Here is a 24138-nt window from a genome sequence, read left to right on the forward strand (position 1 = left end):
CTGCTGTTTCCCCTCAATCGAGGAGGGTTCAGATGTCATCAATGGCTGCAATCAGGGCAGTTTTTGTGCTGTGATTGCTGCAGAAAACCAGATTGGGAGGTGTTGAGTAGCTGGTTCTGCTCCATGTATGTCATTAGTTGCTTGTTGATGATCTTTTACTTTTCCTTCGCTGGGAATAGAAGCAGGGAGAGTGGCTAGCAGTTTTTGGGTTCCCTGGAGTTGGCTGAGGGTTTTTTGATTAGTGGTTTGACTTTGGCGTGTTTCCAGGTGTCAGGAAATGCTGAGGTGGTGATAGAGGTGTTAAGCAGGGTGGTGAGTTCCTGGCCGATCCTTTGGTTTCCAAGGTTGAAGATGTGGTGCCGGTATGGGTCTGTGGGAGCTCCTGAGTGGATGGATTTCATGGTGGAGGTGATGTCCTGTGTGGAGAGGATGTTGCAGGTGGCCAGTGTATGGTTCATGTCAGTTACGGGGGTGGCATATCTATCGAGGAAGTCTGTAGGTATGGGTTCGAGGTTTTTGTATACGGTTGTGATCTTGTTGTGGAAGAAGTGGGCAAGGTTGTTGCACAGCTCCTGTGAGGGTGTGATGTTGTTTTCGCTGACAGCCGGTTTGGAGAATTCCTTAACGATGTTGAAAAGTTCCTTGGTGTTGCTGGACCTGGTGTCAATACGTGTGGCAAGAGCTGTCTTCTTTGTTTCTTCAGTTCGCGGTGAGGGACATCTTGAAAGCTGCTCTGTCGGCAGCATCCTTGCTGGCACGCCATCTCCTGTTCAGCTATTTGCTGTCTCGTTTCGCTGTTCTGAGTTCTTGGGTATACCAGCTGGCCTTTTTGGAGGATTTTCTCTGGTTATTGCACTTGATGGGGATAATGCTGTTGGTGCAATTGGTGATCCAGTTGTTGAAGTTTTGAACACAACATCAAACATGTGCTATATACAAGGTACTGCTTTCTCATGTGTTTGGATTAGGTTATCTGTTTGTTGGCATGTTAGGCAGAGCAAGCCAGTGGCAGCCTGTTTTTTGTCAGATAGTGATCAGCTTTGCAACGTGTACTGTTCACAGAAAAGCCTACCATGTGTTGGCTGACTCAGTGTACAAAGGACCTATGTGCCTCTGACAGTTGCATTCATGTGAGAAAGCAGTGAGAAAGACTGAAGGGCATCCTCATGATTTAGTGTTCTAGGACAGAAGTGGGTGATCATTGGTCAGCTTATCTGCTGCTCTCTTCTTGCCTTCTCCATGTCTGGTGGGTCTCACTTATCGTTTTGTGCCTGCAGTTTTCTTTTCATTTTGCCACTGTAGATCTCTTAGAGAAAGTTTTACTTTTGGCACTGTTTGTGTCTTCAGTTCGCTCCTTTTTGTTTACTAACTTGGATCTCTTACTCGTCTGTTTTGTACCTGGCGTTCTTATCTTGCCTCTTTTGTCCCAGCAGTTTGTTCTTGACTCTTTTTTTTCTAATATCTGCATTTCTATTTTCAACTCATTTCTATTTCTCTCTGTTTATTTTTGCAATTATCTTTTTTGTCTTCTGGTATTTGCAAACCCTTCTTTTTTGCTAATTGCACAGCTTTTTCAGGTCTCTGCTTGACTCCCTTTGGGTTTTCAAGTCACTTTTTGTCTTTCTGTGCATCTTTATTTTTCTTTTTGTCTACTGTTTTGTGTCTGTAGATATAATCTGGGTTTTTTTATGTTTTGGATTCTCTTTTCTTGTGTCTTTAGGCCACCAGTGTTCTTCTTCTACTCTCGTAACATCATTTGTTTTTCATGTTGTTATCTTATTGCCAGTTATTTTCCTCTTCTGTTATTGTTTCTTGTGCCCTATATTGATCTCTAACAGAACTCTATTGTATGTCATGTTTTCCAATTGTTAGCATATTAATGTCTCCCTTGCTGTTTTCCTTTTGTTCTGCAGATGGTGCAGTCACTAGGATTTGCCATCTATCGAGCCCTGGACTGGGGTCTGGAAGACAACGAGGAGCGCGAGCTGAGTCCCCAGCTGGAGCAGCTTATTGACCTCATGGCCAACAGTGACACTGAAAGCAGTAGCTCTGGCACCATGGACGAAGGCTATGGGGGGCAGGAAGACGAGGAGGAGGCTGATGGGACAGCCAAAGTCCTCCGTCCCTTCCAGCAAGTAATGATGGTGTGTGCATCCCATCTGACAGACCCAAAGGAGGCACAATGTCACTACCAAGCTGTGTGCCGAGCTCTCTTCATGGAGACGGTGGAGCTGCAGGCATTTCTATCCAAGATACGAGAGTCCAAAGAGGTAAGTGCACCTTCTCGCTTTGGATGTCTGGGAGGTGGGGGTTGACACTTAGGCACATCACCTTCATTGCAACACTCACATAGCATTCAAACAAATGGTGCTGATGTCACATTCAATATCATCTTTCCCAGGTTCACATCAACATCTCTAATCACGGGTCAAAACATGATGAATAGTCCAATGTGTATAATGTAAACACAAGATAGACAGCCAAGAAGTTAGACCATACTGCCCTGCACCACTGTCTATGCCCCATTTAGCCCCACCACATTTCATTTTACTATCAAGCTCTTCTGTATATTCCATGAGCTTTCTACTGACCTGTCCTGTTCCCTTCGAGTGGCCTTCCCGATCCTTCTGTTCTAGTTATACTTGATTGCCCTTTTTATTCCATCACACACCCCTCTAATGTAACCGCCGTTCTATCACCTTACTAACCATCTTACTCAGTCCCTTTCCCAGCCAATTCCCCTTTAGTGAGCCCCGCTCCTGTACTTCCTAATGCCATGTGCACATTTAGGGACACGTGCCTCTGTAGCCCTTGTCTTCTTTAGGATCCTACCCAACCACTCAATACTGTCCTGCACCGCTGCCCTCGGTGTCCCACCTCACTGATCAGTACTGTGTCTGCCCAACCACTTCTATCTCCCCTTTAAGGCACTGCAACTCTTAACCAAAAGTGCTCTACAGTTGTTCAACAAACTACCGGTTTCTGTAACACAAATTCCTGGAAATATGTTAATAAAGTACAGGGTTTACCTGTGCCATAATCACTTCACTCACCCACATAAACACACATTGGTATGACTCCTCTTTACATGTATTTGTAAAGTGTGCTTTATTTGTGTCTAACATACTTGTGCATTTTATTGAACGATCTTCATTCAATTTCATCTTTCTGGGCGTTCTATATAGTCATAACTGTATCCTATTTTGGGGAAGGGCCAACTTCTGAATGGGGCCACTCCAGGTGATGCTCCAAATGTTTAATCTTCTGCCTTTAGGAACATAGCGTTTCGGCAATATAGTCTCCTCACACTCTGCCTCCTCACATGATCTTTAGTTTTAATGCCTGTAACCTTCCTCAGTTTCTCCTACCTGCCCTTTTTTTAAACTTATCCCACAAATTCTTAACCACCTCCACCTTCTCCATTCCTTAAAGCCTCTGCCACGTAGTTTCCTAAATCACATCCTCAGTTTTCAGTCCTTCCTTCCTTAGCTGCTGGCACCTCCTCTTCGCCTCATGCGCGTCCACCACTTCCACAGTCACTCTCTTCCCCCGGTCCACATGCTCAGCTGCCTCAGCATGCTTTCTTCCTCGTCACCTCTTTTCCCGCTTCTCTGACTTTCTTTGGTTGTATCCACCTCCTCCTGCCCCCATGCTGCGCCAATTTCTCCCTCCTCTAAGCTGCCTCCCACTCCTCACTCAGACACCTTTTCCTGGTTATCCACTCCGAGCATTTCTCAGCTGCCTTCACGTTACCCCTTCAACAGCACCCCCTCTCATCCTCCGCTGCCTTCACCTCCTCCCTTCCACAGCGGCCCCCATTGTTCCCTCCTCAACATCTACTCCATTCTTCAGTACATCCTCCTTTCCTCGGCTGCCTCTGAGTTCCACCTTCATCAGCAGTTCCTCCATCCCTTCAATATATCGCCATCTTCCTTTTTAAAGGATTTCTGCCGTACCTTCATACATCAGCTCCCTCTACCTCACTCTTTCTCAGCATCTCCTGCCTTCCTCTGCCGTCTCTCCCTCTCCTCTGTCAGCATCTCTTCTTGTCCTCAGCTATACGTCCCCCCTTCCTCACCCACTCGCAGCTGCCTCAATCTCCTGCCCTTAGCACCTCCTATTTCCTTCAGCACCTCCAATCTCCATCAGCGTCTCCTTTCCCCCTCAGCATCTCCTAACTTTTCTCAGTTGCCTCCATCTTCTCTAACTTTCTGAGCATCTCTGCTTCCTTAGCGCTTCGTCGCTCCCCCAGCACCTCACCCTCCCTCAGCTGCTTCAGTCCTTCCCTTCCACTTGAGCTCTTACTAAACACGCACTCTGTCTGTGCAAGCATAGTGAAGAGGAAATATCATCCCAAAATATTCTAAGACTGAAGAAGTAATAACAATTCATAGTAATCAGTCATATTGTTAAATGGCGTTGCTGCAGTGTTCTAGAATATTTTTGACATGACTGCACATTCGCCAGAAGAAGTTGCTCAGTGCTTAATGACCATGGTGGCACAGTTGAACGATTACGTAAATATTCTGTGACAGCATCATTTACTTATTAATTCGAGTCCTAAAAAATTTGAGGTCTATAGCACTGGGCCGGTACAGAACGTCCTTTTTTCCCCATTGCCATTTCTTATGTTAGTACTTATGTCTTTCCTCTGCTAGCTCCAATTTCCTTCTTATTGGACTGCTTCCAACTTCTTCCTTCCTATACTCTCTCCCTGCATGTGTTGTCTCAAGCATATCCCTATCTTAGCTGGCTCCACTTCCTCTCTTCTTAATTTGCCTTTAATCATTTCCTGTATCACACCCCTTTCTCTTAGTACACTCTCTTGCTCACTTTCCTGCAGCTTGTCTATCGTCTCATCATGGCACTCAGGTCTTCTCAGGGCCTGAAAATTTCCATCCTCAATTGCCTCTGCCTCTGGGAGGTGTATTTGTAACAAGAGAGCTGATAACTGCATCGAAAGCTCTAGGACCAACTGGTCTCTCATCCTCTTGTTGACCCACAGCCCAAAAACGTTGACTGTTCACAACCCCATACCCTTCTGTCATACACAGATCAATAGCCATCCTCTACTTCACATCTCATCAACTTATCACCTTCATTACTCCTTCCTAACACTGCGAACAGAGACTGCGGATCTGAACAAAGTCCCCCTTTGCTCCCTCACCCCCATCACTCTTAAAAGTCTTTGTTCCACCAGAAGTATGCCAAACTATTTGGAGCACAACAGAGGTCATTTGTACTGCAGGGTGCTTAGGCAAGTCCAGTCATCCCATCTCATGCACTCTTTACTGCTAGTCCTACCGAGCCTCTTAAATTAAAAACATCACCACCATTTTCCTGCAAGCTACCTACTCGTTCAGCCTTCCACTGAATCTCAATATCCCAAACTTTGCAATACATATCATCCTCACCCAATTTCTTGGTAGAGAATGTTTTGAGGCATCTAAAGGGACATCGAGACACTTCTCATCAATACACTTCCCAAGTAAAGGTCCAAACTTCTGATTCATGCCGATTGTTGGAACGCGCACACCAAACCATCTCGTCATGGCACTCAGGCCATCTCCTGGCCCACTCATTGCCATCCCCACTTAATAGACCACGCACTGTGCTTCCCTATTTACATCCCCTGTGAAGATGGACATGAATCGCTCTAAGAATCTGCACAGCTTCACCTGCTTTCAAGCTATCAGTCCTCAACTTCTGCTTACATATACCTGACTTGAGCGCACAATGCTCAAGAATTTAAGTCCTATTACAACCCTGCCATTCTGTCCATAAACTACTAGAAATAAATTGTGCTAATCCCTTTACAACACTAAAAGAATTGCCATTTTTGTTCCATGCTAGTTCAGTACCCAACCTAGTCACAAGTCACTGAAACTGCTGTCATTATGCTGCACGAGATGATGTACTATCCAACACTGACATACTATCAAACGTGGAGGCCACCTCAATCCTTCGATCAAAAGGCTGCCTTCAATCCCGACCCACAAATCTGTGCTTGACAGAACTTAGGCAAATACAGCATCACCTTGTTTAAAAACAATCCTTTGCCATTGATGCCAACAGGTCAGACCTGGCCTCTTTATCCAACAAAATACCATTGAACTGCACCATCTCTTAATGCGCCATCCTCTCCCATGTCGTACTGCATTTCAACAAGGCCTCCTCGGACCCTACAACCTCACCTACCACTCCTCTGAAGACAACACCAAAATCTACTCAAGGGCAATGGGCCCTCCAGATTCATTTGCAGCAGTGGCCAAGGCCCCCAAAGTAGTCCTGAGCCGAAAAGCTCTGAGAGATCTAAAGGCAGAACCACCTTGGTTCATGGCCGCTCCGCCAGAACTCTTTCTTCTTCTAAATCATAACGTTTGCTGTCTGCACTAGAAATCTTGACATAAACTCCCAAAACACAATGACCTCAGTCTTTTAAGAAAGCTTTGAGGGCCTCAGGTCGCAAACATGATATGGGGCCCTTCTTTGGTTTTGTGGCGACACTTAGTGGCAGCTAAGCTAATTTGCCTTATCAAGAACACATCACAAAAGTGGGCTAAACCTGCTTTTTAGGTTGAGAGTTAGCGTTCGACGTGGTGTATACTTAAGTATACTTATACTGTGGGTTAAAGAAATTTAAATTGTCGGTTGCCCTGTCCTTTAAAAAATCTTGCTCGCTGGTGGTCAGTTCTGCCTTTTTCTCCCTCCTTTTTCTGTTTCAGAGCAGTGACCTAGTACTGTATCGTTCCACTTTGGTTTCTTTATCTGTTGCTGTGAGGGACTATTTTTTACATTTCTTTGGTGCTCCCTTTTAGGCTGGTAGCTGCCTATGTTTTATTGCAGCATTCCGTTCCTCCCACCTCCCCTCCAGGGGGCTGACATTTGTTTTGCCTTTATTCCAGTGCTGTCCTCTACCCTGCTCCTAAAATAAGCTTATTTTACTAATAAGCTTATTTTACTAAATAAACTCTCCTAAAATGAGCTTATTTTTAGTAAATAAAAACACCACATGCCCTCCCATCGCATTGCAGAGAGTCTATCTCTCTCCAGGGCCCCTCCCCGCCAGCACTCAGGACATCGTACACAGGGCCTCGCTTGTCTCCTTTATTGGGCCATAAATCTTCTCAGGCTCCTCTGCTAACTTCATTGGAGCTTTTTTTTTTGCTAGTGGGCGCTGTTGTCATAAGATGAAAACTTGTTCAAAATGTGCAAAACCTACTGCCATTGCAAAAGCTTGTTATTTTTGTCGTAAACACTGCTAGAGTGCATGGGTTTCAAGCTGCCACCCTTCACGCTCCGTGCTGTGTCTGTCTCTTGCCCCTGTGCTTCTTTACCATCACCTCTGATGTGCTTCCTGTGGTGTACTTCCTCGCCTACTACTTCTTCCACCCATCCCATGCCCCACATAGCTCTCTCGCTAGTTTGTTTTTCTCTGAATCGTAATCTATAGTGCATTTTGTGTTTAAATACTGTTCTTTCTACATTTTCCGAAGAATGTGTATGTGTTTGTGTTGCTTTGCTGTCACTTGGGCAGTGTGTGGTGCATCTTTTAAGCTGATGCATATACATGAGCCCTCTTGTGTGAAAGAAAAGATTGTGTCAGAATCTCCATCTCCCCTCTATAAACTGGCTTGGGTGGAAAAATCCCTGCTTATTTAATTGAACTAACTCCAGCAAACCTCTGTCTTTTCATGCTGCCACAGTAATAGAGGAGGTTAAAACAGCTGCCTGGTCTGCTTGCAGGTCCTCCACATAAAACAGAGTTCATCCTCCTTGCTTTCGCGTCCTTGGACATTGAGTATTCAATAAAGGAGGAGAGTGGAATGAAATATTTCAATAAGAATATCCATTTCTTTACAGCTGAGTGAGCAATGCTGGTCTCGCTCAGCCCTTCAGCTGACACGCAGCTGAGAGTCCAAATAAGCCAAATATTTATGGAGATTTAAGCAAGAGTGCAAGCTGGCAGCTACTGCATTTTGGCATGTGATTGGTGAATGATGATAAAATACAATAAATAAATTAATAAATAGCTTAATAAGTGTTAAATAATATTCCCATTCTGGCTTCAATCTTAACATTTCTTGATGTTTAGCTTAGTAGTGATGGTGTGCAAAACTCAGCACGAGCACGAACTAGGTATTAAAAGTGCTGAAACGACTATGTGGTGTAGCAGACACTGTCAGCCTAGACACTGCTAGGTCTTCTCACGTGTATGCCAGTTTGGGTAATCGAGGTACAGGCATATTAGATGATCTGCCTAGGATCACACAATTTGCTCAAGCGAAGGGCTGCCTGCTGCGTAGTTTGCAAGCTATTCATTAGAGTGCACCTCCTTCTAGCTATGATGTGTCCTACAATAAATGGCACTTTTGGTACATTGTACTTCTTCTCTACCAGACAGTGCAAGCTGTCTTCTGGCAAAAAGACCCAATGTCAGCTTACAGTGGACTTACAGCCTACCCATTACTTACAACTGATTGCTTTACTGTCACTCTCATTTGCTTTTTGTTAGTGTGTGTAGGCTTTCCTTCCTCTTCTTGTGTTTGTCCCTTCCCTGGGACATAGAAGCATTACTTCTGTCCTTTCACTGCTTGCTTTTCATGATTCAAGTCATCAATGAAAGCCTAGGATTGGAAACTGGTCTACATAGCTAACATGAAGCTCTTTGTTAACTAGGGGTGGGTGGAACTCTAGTTTCACTCCACGAAATTTGCAGAGTTACATGAAAACTCTGTGAGATTCCATGGAGTTCTGCAAACGGGCGGAAATCGGCATGTCGCGCTGCTCGTGTTGATTTTTTGCCCTAGGAGCTCATTCTATGCTGAAAAATCAGCGCAAAGGGCACCACGTGGCGTGTCAGAGGGCACTGCCGCTTGTGTTGCTTTTGCTGCAGCTTGAGTAGACTTTCTACTCGAGTGGCAGCTTTCTCACCGCAAACGATCACGACGGCTCACTAGTGTTCACAGCGAATTTCAAAGGATGCCTCCCCAATGCCCAAAAATTGCGCTATGATAGGCCAATTCTCGCTCGCCAACTTACTGTTGGCGAGCCGCATGAGAGGAAAAAACCTGCCACATGGCAGTTGGCGGAATTTGTCTGGAACCTCCACATTACAGACATAACATTGAATGGGCACAATTACACAACCTCCGCCCGCAGAGCAAAATGTATTGCCCACTCCTGTTAACTGCATGGCTGCAGTGTGGTCCCGTGTCATGTGACATTTTAGTTTACAGTACTTTGCATTTTTTTATTTTTTTGTCCATATTTCCAATTGGAAAAGTGAGCCTGCAAGTTCCATCATGCAAGGTGACATTTTTATACAGCTACAATGAAACCCCTCATATTCCAAGTCTTAAAGTATCCTGCCCCTCTACTTTGTTAACATGTTTAAGATAGTTTTAAGATACTACAATTCAACTACGAGTCCTCACACTGCATTCCCCTTACATGCCAGTATATACTACGTCATGTTTAGTGCTTCGACAAGTGCAGAAGATATGTGCCTCTATTTGAAACACATAAGTAAAAATTAAAGTAAAAGGACAATCAAAGACCACTACTCACCCCCAGGGCTTTATTAGAAGCTCACGGATTCACACTACACTGGTCTATCTCGCAAGCTACACAGGAGTGATTACACTGATCTATCTCACGAGCTACATAGAAATTTGCATTTTTTTAAATGTGTGTATTTTTTAAAACTATACTTTTATCCCAAAATGAATTTCATCAGTATCTTGAGTAACTCTTCTGTGCAATAATACACCTAGCACAGAAAAGTCACATGACATTTGGTCAGGAGACAGTTTGAGGAGCAGCCGTCACTTCCTCAGACAGTTTTCACCTCAAAGCAAAACAAAATGTGAGATTCCCTGTTATGTATAATAGTGAAAGTTTCTCAATATTTGTGTAATGCGAAATGCAAGAATTAGGCGACATTACGCCTGCGTAGAAAAAACTTTGCACATTCCTTGTCTATATGTATATAATGGTCCACATAAACTGTAAACCATAATCCGGTGCTGGCTATATGGCCAACAGCACTTTGCATGTGCAATATGTGATTTTCAATAAAGGACTGGGACAACTAATTACAGAATGAGCAGTGCTCTTGGCTAACAATATCTGAAGTGAGTAAATTGTCACTCATGACGTTGTGGGGGTCGTCACTGGTACTTGTAGGTATATGTTCCATCTGATGCATTATAGTATGGTTCAGACCACTGGAAATATGCAACAGGGGAGGGCTAAATTATGCTGCAGGGTTGAGTAAATTATGTGGCAAGAAAAGGCAAAATATGGGGCGTACTGTGGCACAGTTTGTGATAGTATTACTTCATTGTTTTGTCATTAGGGTTAAACCTATGAGTGCATGTGCTAGCGCATGTGTCTTGCTTGCGAGAGACGGCTGTGTTCAGTACGGGGCTTGGAACCCGCCTGTCGCTCACCATTTGTTGGTTTCCGTGGCACTCTTCTTTACAGCCTCATAATTTGTCAAGGCACGCCTGGCTTCATTTCTATTTCTCTGTGTAGCGCAGGGATCAAGCACTGCTTAATGCACCTTAATTAGTGCCCGCCTCAGCTCCTGACGTGATCGAGGTACTATTTGTTGTTTTTAACTTCGAGTGCCCTGCAAACAGAAGGCTTGTGGCTGGCAAATACATGCCCAGCAGGCACAAAATTGCAGAGTTTTATTTTTGAAAGCCATCTTTATTTTATGTTGCCAAGTCGTCTTTTCTCAGTTTCTTCTCAAGTTTTCTTTTTGTTTTTGCTTGTGGGCACTATTGTCCAAAGATGACAATTAACTTGTTCGAAATATGCGAGACCTATTGCATTGCAAATGCTTCTTTGATTTATAAATAGATTTAGCAATGGCAGCTCGAGACCATGAACAGAGTAAGGCCTGGGGCAGATAGTCCCGGCTGCTTCCCACTTGTGACAGCTCTGTTCAGCCTAAACTCTCAAGTGAGTGCCAGCATTAAAGAGGTAAACTATTTACAAAGACTTCTTAGAAAAACCCTCAAATACTCCCTAAGAACATCAAGCTAAAGCTGCGAGATCAATAAGGAAGACTCGAATTGATAAGGTCAGCAATGCAAAGTGTATTCCCAGTATACCCTCTTTAGTTGTGCCCTCAGGGCAGCAACGTCCAGCACTATACTGAGATACTCGATTACAACATAAGTACAGGTATATATTTTGGTGAAAAACTTTCCCCAAATATTCTGGTTCTGAAGCTATGTTAGTTAATTTGCAGCTCGGCGCCTACAAAAAGAGGGCTCAACAAACCAGACCTGATCAGCTACGCACTATGTGGCCTCCAATTGCTTCCTGTGAAGTAGGCATGGATCCATCATATGTCCATTGGCTTCCCGCAATGCAGGCACAGCTCCTCAATAAAATTCTCTGCTGCAACTGACATGACCTCTATGCTCTGCGTGCCACCTTTACCTCGGGCTTCCCACCTATCAAAGCATGTTGGGCACATTAACAGACATGTTGCATTGTGAAGCCCTTAAATTTATAACTGCGTGCCCAGGCATCTCTGTGAACACCCCACTCTCACTGCCTCAGAAAAAAAATTAAAACCTATCTCCTCTACTTGAGACCCCAGTGCCCTGGTCGCTCTAGTTTTTCGTGACACACGCAACCACGCAGAGACCCTGATGCCGGACGCAGGATCAGGGGGTTTATAAGGAGAAGGACGAGCCTGTGCACGGATGCGACCCACAATGACATATACTTCAACAGTGTGGAGCAGTTGCAAGCCAGAGTATCGGCAGCCTCTGCAGACACTACAGAACAAGGCCTTATGGATAGCCACAGGTGCTCCTGCTTTGTAAGAACAGCCGACCTCCACAGAGATTTGCGCGTTGCGATGTTGGACGACCATCTCTGCTAACTCAATGTGAAATTGAAGGATTGGATCAAAAAGAAAATCCACCGATCAAGAAACTATGTTGACGTTTCTGCAAACCCTTTTGACCACTATCCGCGGTCCATCACAGCACTGACCATGTGAACCAACTTCAACTGTGACAAAGAGTCACAGATCAATAAGCAAACAAAACAGCGATTTAACAAGTCCAAAATGTATATAGGGTAATGAGGCTACTGCCACGGTATCCAAAACACACTGCTACCAGAAGAAATCTGACAGCCAGAGAAGAGAAAACTGTGCTCGGATGGGCGCATATGCTGCTCACGTCAGTTTTAGTGTTGGTCTCCTTTTTTTATAGCGCTGGTGCCAGACCGCTCAGCATCGCTACACCAGCGGCGAGGAGCATGCTCAGAAAGTCTACTGATACCACAAGCATTGGTGGCCGCCCTTCGACAACTACGCCGCTGTGGGTCAAAGACCCTGACGTCAGGTGCGGCTTAAGAGGGTTAATGAAAGGATGACGAGCCCATGCACAGTCAATTGTAGTGTCAGCCCCTTCATAGTGCTGGCGCCGGACCGCATGGGGGTCACTACTGTTGCTGATGAAGTCTTTGTGAATGAGGTCCTTTGTGTCAAAGGCATTTTGGAGAACATAAAGTAGAACTCCTTTGCTACTATTATACATATTCTTGCATGCATTTGTGAATTTGCCTCAAAATGGGAATAAAATAGGAATCTTCTGTGACTACTCCTATCTACTCAGTCCAACCTAAAAGAACCCTGCCCTGTTTGCAATGCTACTGATGGAGAGTTAAAAGTTTCAGGACCGGTTCACAAAGGCAAGGAAGAGCATGTAAAAGAGAACTCCTAAATACCTTTGTGGGTCATCCCCCCGTGGGTTTAAGTTTTTAAGTCTCGTTTGTGAGAGAGCATGCCCTAGATGTTCTCTTGCTAGCAACAGGCATTTTCTTAGAATAAAGTATTGGAGCCTGCCCATTGCTTGCCATTCGTTGGCTTCAATGTCACTCTTCTTTGCTGCCTCTCAATTGGCCAGCGTGTGCTGGATGTCACTTCATTTTACTTTTGTGGTGCATAGACCAAGCCCAGATTGTTTCTACTTAGCGTCCGTCCGCTGATTGCGCTATGCATGAGGCACGTGTTTCAGGACACCTAAACTAGTTCCAACTGCTTTCTCCATTCGTTCTGTTTTCAAACACATTTTTGGACACTTTATCTGCACCTGGAACTTTTGGCTTACTTGTATCTGTACTGCTCTATGATACACTACTTCACTCTGCTCTATGCCATTCCACTTCAGTCCATTCTATGCTACTTTACTCTGCTCCATTGACAACACTCTACTCTATGACTCTTTACTGTACTCCACTCTATATAATGCCACTTTATGCCACTCCATTCCATATAATGCCACGCCACTCCACTCCACATAAAGACACTGAATACCACTCAGCTCCGCTCACTGCCACTCCATCCTACGTCATGTCCCTCCACACCATTCCACTCAAGTCTACACCACTCCACTTTACGCCACTCCTCTACTATGGTACTCTAATCAACACCATTCCACTTTATTCTATGCCACTCTACTCTTTGCCACTTCACCCCACTCTACTCCACTCTCCTTTACGCAGTACCACTGACTTCTAGCCATGATTTGCCAATGCTCATTACTGCTGGTTGCCTTTTCCTGCCTTTAGCACTGTCTTTCAACGAAACGTGTCATGTTGGTCGGTCATTGTGTGTCATCTTGAAAAGATCACTTGTTATTCTACGCTTTACAATATGTTCACTTTGGAGCTGCCTGGGGTGGGGTGCGATCGCTGCATCATGGAGTCTGCTGTTAGATTTCCTAGCAGGGTGGACTTCTGAGGAGATCGAGCCGGCCTTTGCACCGAGGCTGTGTGCTGAGCTCCACACCCCAGACTTCAGGTGTTTGTTTGTTTTGCTTAGTTGGAGATGTAGGGCGTTATTCACGCTCCGCTGCTCCGTTTCACAGAGCTTTTTTGCTCAATTTGACAGCTGCAGTCAGTCACAACAATAGGAACCCCTCCTTTCCCCGAGGGCTCTGTCTGTGTGCAAACATCTCTCCGGGCCTGTTTCAGGATGGATGAGCGTGGGCGGGGAGCAGGCTCTATGAGGTACGACTGGGGGCAGCCGGCAAACGCACTTCAATTATCCCTCAACTGTTCGCTCGCTGTTGCTGGAATTTCTTCTTGGAGGTGGGAGGCACATAGGCAGCTAGAGGCACAGGTGTAACATTAAAGCACTTAAAGCTAGATCAATTCTGTTTTTGAATATTCTCGACATTACAGATACGAGAACGTAGACACATAAAATCATACAGATTTGCCTAAAACCGTACAACATTGCTCAGCTGGGGACTGGCCAGTCTGCCCCCCTGGCATTTCCACAACAGGCTTCCGGTTAGTGAGGGACTGCTTTCGGAGCAGAATAGGCTGCCACGACCCGACCAAGCCCCGTGGCTACCTTTTACTTGCGGTCTCTGGAATTTAGGGGTAGTTTGAACTTTTCTGTCAGGGCTGATGTTGGTTTTTAACAAAAGTGGGTACATTGTGACTTCAACAGGTTCTGTGCCAACAACATGCCCACCATCTCATATAGTTGAGTATGATGAAGTAGCTGGGGCTTTCTTGCCTTTACCACTGCGGCCTACTGCAACAAAGCAGAAATGCCATTCTTGACACATAACAGTATCACAGATGTGGTACACCTGTGTAAAACAGTTGGATGGAGCATCTCACTGTGATGGGCATATTCGTGTAGGGAGTGGTGTTGCCAGTCTGCAATTGATCCCTGTAACTATGCAACCCACCATCAGAGCTTCATAAGTGGGGCAGGAGGTGGGAGCCGAAGTGGAGAAGGCGAGCAGGAGTCTGACCGCACCCTAAGTGTCTAACTGCAAGTGGCCCATGAACAAAACATCATTTAGCACATTTGATTTTTTAATGACTGAATGACGTATTAAAACAATTAATTTCTGAACATAAACTCTGACACTTTCTACAAAGAATACTTTGCAGACTATGCCTTGGTTTTACTGCCATGAGTGAACCAAGAGACAATTCAGAGTGTGATATCAGCTATTTAAATGGCGATTATTTTTATATGTAAAGCAAAGTTACGTTTTTTTAAAATCCACACATGAGTAAGGATTTTGTTTTAGTATAGTTCACACTCAGAACTGAGGTCCTAGGTGTTTAAAGATTTCTTAGTCAAGAAGTATATAGTGAAGCAAAGAGATAAGTCTGGGATGAGCAATGTGGTCCTGTGTGGAAGCGAGGATTTGAGCTCAGATTTCACAGACACACAGTTTGTAATTTAGCCACTTGACAACATGTACTCCTCTCCAGTTTTATACCAAAGAACAACGCCCTGTGCTTAGTTGGCTTTTAAGATCTAAATGAGTACACTATTTTCAATACACTAACTGCGAGCTATGTTTACCCACTCTGGAAACAACCATCATTTCAAGCAGTGTCAGTCTGTGGTGGTAACCTGTACAAGAGAGGGCTCATAGCATCATTCAGTGTGCAGATGAGAATAAGTGTTCGCATGACACTCATATGTGTATACATCAATATCCTTCTGCTATCCTTTCTAGGTTTCACCTAGACAGCGTGTGTGCTGTTTCTTCAGGACTTTTTGTTTCTAACAGTGCTCAAAGAGGCCGCCCATTACTTACCATTGGTTGGCCTCTAGTGTTACTTTCATTTGCTTACTTTTTACAGATCATCTGCAATAGGCTTTATCTTTATTAGTGTGTTTGTCCCTTCCCTTGAACACGGACACATTACTTGTATCTTTCCACTGCTAACTTTTTAGGTACTATTTGTTGGTATTTCGGCACTCTAGCACACTGCATCTTTTTCAGCTGACTCATTCATGTACCTCTCCCTCCATGTTCTTCCCTCCCTCAGTCACCTGTATTGCTTGCAGTCACCTCCCTCGTCAGTGTTGCTTGCCCATACTCACCTCACCCATCCGTGTTGCTTGCCCCATTCATTCTTCCTCCCTCTTTTGTAGTCTGTGTTGTTGCTTACCCCTACTAGTGCTTCCTACTTTTGTTGTCCATGTCCACCTGCTCTCTACCTCCTTCCGCTGTTGTCCGTGGCACCCAGCCCTGCCTCTTTGCATTGTTGTCTGGGGCCACCCGTCATCCTTCTTTCTGTTCTGCTCCAGACCCGCCCACCCTCTGTTGTCTATCAGCTTGCCCACAATTCTGCACTGTCCATGTGTTTGCCCCTAGTCCCCCCCCTGTTGCCCGTGTTGCCTCACATCCCCCTCCCTCCTTGTTGCTGTCCGCCTCTGTCAGCACAATAAACAAAAAAAAGTGCTATGAGGCAGCCAGCGCTGGCTGGATCACAGCTTTTTTTCCCTCTCACGCTCTGTTGTCCATGCTGCACTACCAGATGTCCTCCTTCCCTCTTATCTCCCGCCAACCCAGAAATAAAAATAAACACTATGATGTGGCCAGCGCTGGCCGTATCATAGCACCTTTTTTTTTTTTTTTAACTTTCAGCCATGCTTCACAGCAGCCATACTGTACTACAACATGACTAAAATAAGTTGGCAAAGCCAATAGCTCTCACATATGAGACCCATTGGCTTTGCCAATGCTTTTTTAATTGGCAATTTGCAAAGGAGGAGGAAAGGGATCAAGATCTGTCTTTCCGTCCTCCCAGGTCTGACATCTACAACATAAATGGAAGAGAAAAGACTGGGCACACTGGACCTTGAAACAGTCACCAGCAAAAATGTGTGCTGAACACCTGTAAAATTTAACTGTTAAATTGCTTGTTCAGGATGCTGAGCCCTCACCTACATTAGGTAGCATACTTCATCATATGGCCTGCTCCTCACCTCACTGTGGATCAGCTGTTCGACATTGCACTGGGTAGTTCCATGGTGGGCTGGAATCCATGGAGGCCAGAACTGAAAGATCAGGGCTGCTCCTGGTACCCCTGTCACTTTCCCCGGTTCCCCAGGTTAGTTGCAGCAGGCACTGGAGGCTTCAAGAGAGAGAGAGAGGAAGGGCATGGGAAAGTAGATAGCGGTCAGAGAGGGAGAGGAGAGAAGGCGAGAGACAGAATTGATGGAAAAAGAAGGATAATACAGGGTGATGAGGGGAGTAGGGATTGGTTTATGCATTTTGTCAGGGCTGCTTTGGTTTTCCAGTCCAGGCCTGGTGAGTTCCCTCTTTGTTTGGAGATCTTTTGGGGGGACCATGTTGAAACCTAGCACAGTCCCAAGATGTATTTCACTTCAATCGTAAAGCAACAGCAGAGCTTCCTAATTCAGGGTAGGGACCCAAAAATAAAAAATAAAAGTCTAAGTTTGATCCAACATAAGTTTAATCTGGTCACCATATGACAATCATAAAAAAGAATGGAGAGTTACCACCCTTTCTATATGTAAGTGTCTACATATTTTTGGCCTAATAAAGCCTGTCTGGTCTGTGTCCTTTCATTAGGACAAAAGGTATTTCTTACATCTACATGGCAACCTCTATGAAGTGGCCTCTAGATGGGTGTAAAGCCAGCACTTATCTGACCCTTTCTCTTGAAACCACACTTTTATAGAAAAACAATGACAAAGGGAGATGCAGGGATAAAAAAAGAACCTGAATTAGTGAAATAAAGGGACAGAGAACATCTGGTGGTGGATTAAAAAGGCAAGGGGTGGAATTTAGAGTACACTGCCTTGTAACTCAGCATCCCGACATTCACTTGTGTTGGTTGCAGGCTTCTGAGCAAAACCTTGGGCCCGCACTTATCCTTTTACAAATTAAGCACTGCTGAGGTGGAATTGAGACTACATAGCCTTCGTATTCACCACCTGCGGCAACATTTGACAGGGACTTCTGGGAGCTTAGGAGCAAAACTTTGTGCCTGCTATTACTCTTTTAAAAATTAAGCACTGCATAGACCCTTACTCTCGTGGGGGACGACCGACTGCGTGTCTGGGAATTTATAAATGAGCAGCTTGTGGATGCTGCCACTGGCTGTAGAGGAGGTTACTTTACAAAGAAAACGAAAGAGCTTATTAGTGACAGTCGCCTGTCCTACCTTCCAAGATGGATGACGGCAGAAGTGGTCCCCTCTTGTGGCCTGGAAGTGTCCAGTTTCTCCTAAGTCCACTAGCATTACACCTGCAGCTTCTTTGTTCTTATCACACCTCGCCTTTATTTCATCGAACTTGTACTTTCCACTCGATCATTTATTTGCTGGGATCGTGTGTGACAACTTTCTCCCAGCAGCCTGATCTTCTTGCAAATTTCTGGCTTCTGTATTCTCGTTTCTATTCTTCATCTAATTTTGGTAATGCTGACCAAGGATTCTATTGGTGCGGTAAGACTCACTGGAATTAGATCTATTCCAGGTTTTCAGTATAAAAGTATACCGTGCTTTTTTAATTCTGGTAAAGTCAGTCAGAGGTGTGATCTCAAAAGTTAGGTTAAGCTTAAAAGTTTGTTTTTAGAACACAAAAACAACATTTCGCTTCCCGATTGCTCGTGGCTTTTACTTTCTATTGGTGTTTTCTTTCATCTTCGTATTTGCCATCTGAACACTTTCACTGCAAATCTTGTGCAAATCATTTGCTAAACGCCAGTTTATTGCAGCACAATGTGTGAGGAACTCGCCGGCCACATATCAGCATCAAGAGGTATTAGCCAGTCAAGTTATGTGTTGAAGTGTAAAATTGTCTCAGCACTTGGCATGGATGATCCCACGGTTGCATGTCACAGTGTTGTGGGTGAAAAATCAACCTGCAAAGATAGCGAGTTCCCGGTACCAACTACCACTGTACGGTTAAGGTAAGTGTACACAGGGCAACAACGATGCTACTTATATTGAACTCCACATCTACTTATCTTGACAATACACTGGTAGTCAATGTTATGGATTCAGCGGGTTGACTATGATAATGTGGCATAACACCAATCCCACTCTTTGGTCTGTCTTCTTCAAAGTGATCTGCATTGTTCCATCCCATTTGGCTCTACCTTCAGTCGGAGTATCTTTCTCTATGTCCTCTCTAGGTGCTCAAAGTATGTCACGAATTTCATACACTTACAACTACTAAATGGGTCCTGGTGTCTATCTCCAGTGCCTCAAGGATATCCATGCAGCAAATGGGTGATCTATTACATGGGGAATTGTAGCAGTTACAGACTGTGACAATAAGGTCATAAACATCAGCGCACATTATGAAATGCCTCCGCATTGGTTATGTAATAACCTTTACATCAGCCAGAGAGCACCTCTGCAAAGGAAACTATGTTATAACATCAGCAATTGTTGACTTCAAATTAGAATGAGTTATTATGCAATTATCACCTTCAAATATTTTGTCAACTAATTGAATCAGTTTGGCATTTGCATTTAACAAATTATATGCCTGGGACCAACCACCATTTCATGTTATGAAAATATGCTATTTTTCGACAAAGATCGATATTTCATTTTAAGTAAATGAACATATACCTATCACTGTCATAGAACTCCCAATCTTTTTGCATCATGTGGTCAAATACTTCGTCAGATAGAAGTCGATCTCACCAAGTGCCAAGTATCCCCATCACGTTAGTCAAAGATGTGATGTGCTTTTTGTGTCTTTCATATGATAGTCAATGTCACCATGCGCATGGGAATGCCCACCAGATAGATGCCAGTCAATATCATGACAGGTTCTAAATGTACCACATCTACCATGCAGTGCCTAGATGTGTCACAGAACTCAACCATATGACAGCTAGTGCCATGCTATATCCCCTGGTATATTCCCTAATGCTAACCAGTGCCATGATGTGGCAAATACATTCTAACATAAATGTTTACAAAGTTCAGTGCACGATCAGCCTCATAGGTCCCCACTGGTCAGTCAAAGCCAGAGAGCTGTCAGGTAAGAAGGCCACACTGTTGTGCGGCTCCGCTCAACCAACTACACAATCCTGAATAAATCATCCTTTTTTCAGTGTCCTCCTGCCCATAATTGAGGATTGTGGCTGGTGGGATTCCTCAGCGTCTGCTGGTGCCTGCAGTGCTTTCCAGATTGGGCCAAGTGCGATGTGGGCCTGGATGTGCAGCCTCAATTGGACCTTGAGATCACCAGGTAGAGGCAGGCAGCGCTGAGACCGGAGGTTGTGGGCCTTCAACGTGACAGTGGACTGCCAGAGTAGGTGGAATGCGAATCGAGAGGCCACCCAGTTGGCGCTATTATGCCTCAGACTTGCAGTGGTAAAGGACAGCAGAGAGGCCTCAACCATTCAAAGCTGAACAGCTGGCGGTGTCATAAACTTTGTTCATTATAAAACAACTGAGAATTGAGTGGGTTATATTTAAATTTAGGTTCGGGATGCAACATATTAATGCTGAACGCCGAGCTGAGGCTCACTGGGCCTTTGGAGAGGCTCATACAAGAACAAGGAACAACAGCAACAAGAAAATCTGATCACACTTTCTCTGCGTTCTTTTTTTACACAGCTAGCTTGGAGGACACAACCTCAACTGAAGTGCATACCTAAATATTTAACCTGATTGCTCTGCTAAGTGCCTGGCAGTGTGTCACAACCTGCCACTATGGGGAAGACTGAGAGAAGGCAGTCCGAGCATTCTTTCTATGCCCACCTAGACCCTCACATGTACCATGATCAGGCTCAAGAAGACTCTGATGCCAATGTTAAAAACATTCTACTTGCAATGAACAAAAGTCATAGGGGGTCATTCTGACCCTGGCGGTCATCGACCGCCAGGGCCAACGACCGCGGAAGCACCGCCAACAGGCTGGCGGTGCTTCCTGGGCCATTCTGACTGCGGCGGTAAAGCCGCGGTCAGAAAAGGGGAACCGGCGGTTTCCCGCCGGTTTTCCCCTGGCCCAGGGAATCCTCCATGGCCGCGCTGCCTGCAGCGCCGCCATGGGGATTCCGACCCCCTTCCCGCCATCCTGTTCCTGGCGGTTTTTACCGCCAGGAACAGGATGGTGGGAACGGGTGTCGTGGGGCCCCTGGGGGCCCCTGCACTGCCCATGCCACTGGCATGGGCAGTGCGGGCCCCCCCTAACAGGGCTCCATAATGATTTTCAGTGTCTGCTTTGCAGACACTGAAAATCGCGACGGGTGCCACTGCACCCGTCGCATCCCAGCAACATCGTTGCTGGGTCTTTCCCGCTGGGCGGGCGGGCGGCCTTTTGGCGGTTGCCCGCCCGCCCAGCGGGAAAGTCAGAATGACCGCCGCGGTCATTTGACTGCGGTGCGGTCTTTTGGCGGTCTCCGCCCGGCGGGCGGTGCCCGCCGCGGTCGGAATGACCCCCATAGTTGGCAAGGCAGATAATCTCTCCACACATGTTGACCACATAAAAGACAGGCTGTACAAATTCACAGACCACACATACCTGTTTGAAGGACACATTTCTGATACAGAGCACAATCTTAATAAAAGAAAGCAGAAAACTGCAACAAATGGAGAATACCCTAGAGGTGAAAAGAGTCAAGAACAAAGATCTAGAAGCCCAGTAGAGAAGGAAGAATGCCCTCATCTTGGGGTTTCTAGAGTCCACCAAATCCAGGCAAAAAAAAAAATTGTCGTAAAACTCTTAAAGACTTGTTCATACATTAAACTATCACCCACCTTTACTCATTGTGGAAAGAGCCCGCAGGCCTACAGTTTTGCAACCTCCTATTGAACTACCCAGGCCTATAACAGCAAACATACTAAACTTCAGAGACAGAGATTTGGTTTTCTGCCTGGGAAGGAAAAAAAAGAGACTTGCAATATAAGGGTCCTAATAGCAACTTTCCCCCCAACTTCACAATGGTAGTGCAAGAAGCACAAAAGGGCTTTGTACCGATAAAAAACATCTGGCTCATTCTGTAGTATGCCATGCTTTACCCTGCAAAACTAAAAATCAAACACAATGACAAGATACATACATTTCTTTTTCAACCCACAGTATGACAAACAGTTCCTCTAGACAAAGGTTTATGTGTCACCTCCCACTCCTGGCCTCAGAGACAATGACAATGACTGAAACTGCTGTGAAGATAAGCCAAAGTGTTTGTGTACATGTGCTATAACTTGCTTAATTGTTCCCCACCAGAGAGTATTGAGCATATGAGAGACTTTGCAAATATGCTGAGGTCTTACCATAGAAATAATAAACCCCTACTTACCTGGGCTATTCTTTCCTTTTCTGAGGAACATTGGCTGTGACAATTCAAGGACCCTAAAAAACAAAATAAAGAAACAAGGAGAATTAGTGGAACTGTAAAACAGGAAGCATGGAGAAATTATTAAGAGGAAAAAGTCATATTTCAAAAGTTTTTTCCATTGCCCACAATAAAATCATCATTCGTAAAAACCTACTAACAAAATCGCTGAAGTATTATTTCCACCTACCCCTCCACAATCAAACCCTGTAAATGTTATTTTATTTTTTCCCCATAGGAAATAGGGCGCCTTACTACTTTATTTACAGACTGTTTTACGAGGTTTGCTGTAGGAAAGAAGTAATGTTCACTGATGTTTGAGGTTTTGAGTGTGGGAGGGGGTTGGAAAAATAGATTACATTAGGTCACCAGGCACTAATTAAGAATCATGCTTTGGTGGATGTCTGGAGTGCCAAACATCATGTTCTAAGAGACTGCGGGCCTCATTCTAAGTCTGGCGGGCGGCGGAGGCCGCCCGCCAGACTTCCTCCCTCCAGAATACCGCACCGCGGTCGGAAGACCGCTGCGGCTATTCTTAGTTTTACACTGGGCTGGCGGGCGACCGCCAAAAGGCCGCCCGCCAGCCCAGTGTAAAACTCCCTTCCCACGAGGACGCCGGCTCAGAATTGAGCCGGCGGAGTGGGAAGGTGCGACAGGTGCAGTTGCACCCGTCGCGAATTTCACTGTCTGCAATGCAGACAGTGAAATTCTTTGTGGGGCCCTCTTACGGGGGCCCCTGCAGTGCCCATGCCATTGGCATGGGCACTGCAGGGGCCCCCAGGGGCCCCACGACAACCCATACCGCCATCCTGTTCCTGGCGGGAGAACCGCCAGGAACAGGATGGCGGCATGGGTTGTCAGAATCCCCATGGCGGCGCAGCGAGCTGCGCCGCCATGGAGGATTCTGATGGGCAGTGGAAAACCGGCGGGAGACCGCCGGTTTTCCACTTCTGACCGCGGCAAAACCGCCGTGGTCAGAATGCCCTGCGGGGCACCGCCAGCCTGTTGGCGGTGCTCCCGCCGACCCTGGCCCCGGCGGTAAGGAACCGCCGGGGTCAGAATCAGGCCCTGCATGTTTTACTCATCTGTATGTGATATGAAACCCCCACAAATTAATGGCTGATAATGAAAGACTCCTGAATGCAAACCATGACGGTGGATATATTGCCCCACACCTCACTGACCACTCCCGTGTGCCTTTGGTGTTACTATCCCCCATGTTACATGGCAGTAAACAACTATGGACATTTCCCTCCAATACCCTATTCGTATCAGCATTTACAGATGTCATCAGAAAAAGTATTGAAGATCATTTTGAATTAAATGAGAGTTCTATTTCTAGTAGCTCTCCATTCGTGGGAGATCTTTGAAGCATGTATCAGAGGTCTCTGTATCTCTTAGCAGACAGGTGCACTTTAATCGATTTATTCTCGATTAGGGAAGCCGGAGAACTATCTCCAAATGTTTGAGTAAGAATACACCAAAACACATGAACTATTACAAATTAAGGGCAGTGATGGAGAAAGCTGTACAACTACACATGTTGTACTAGATGCAGGTACTAAATAACAAGTACTAAAAACAGGTTACATATAGATCAAGGTAAAATAGAGGAATACCTCTGAAAGGCCGCTCTGGCTTGGCTGAAGCTCACGCGAGTCTCCTTCTCTGTGGAAGAGATTAGGACTGTAACAAAATCCCTGACTGGCGGTAAAGCCCTGGGGCAGATGGGTTAACATCTGAATTCTAAAGGAATATGCATATAGTCTGACCCCATACCTGCTGTCAGTATATGAAGAAGCCAGAGATAACAGGAAGCTACCACCAGATGGTAAGAGGCACTTATTGCTGTCCTTGTGAAACCAGACAAACTCTGACGATTGCACATTTTATAGGCCACTTTTGTTGATTAATATCAATACTGGTATATTGGGCAAAGTAACTGTAAACCAATTATAACCCATCTTGTGAGAGCTAGTATGGTTGGCTTTATATCAGGGCGCTC

At 45.3% G+C, this 24138-nt stretch overlaps 1 protein-coding gene across 3 annotated transcripts in view; it reads left to right on the plus strand.

The window, feature by feature from the left end:
- SPIRE2 (spire type actin nucleation factor 2) overlaps window positions 1-24138 on the plus strand; it is a 273533-nt gene that overhangs the window by 125979 nt on the left and 123416 nt on the right. For all 3 annotated transcript variants that reach the window (XM_069216794.1, XM_069216797.1, XM_069216795.1), the window contains exon 3: window positions 1914-2270. In XM_069216794.1, the coding sequence (XP_069072895.1) occupies window positions 1914-2270 (357 nt within the window). The remainder of the gene's footprint in view (window positions 1-1913; window positions 2271-24138) is intronic.

Source organism: Pleurodeles waltl, chromosome 12 (genome assembly GCF_031143425.1).
Source record: "Pleurodeles waltl isolate 20211129_DDA chromosome 12, aPleWal1.hap1.20221129, whole genome shotgun sequence".
Classification (NCBI taxonomy): Eukaryota; Metazoa; Chordata; class Amphibia; order Caudata; family Salamandridae; genus Pleurodeles; species Pleurodeles waltl.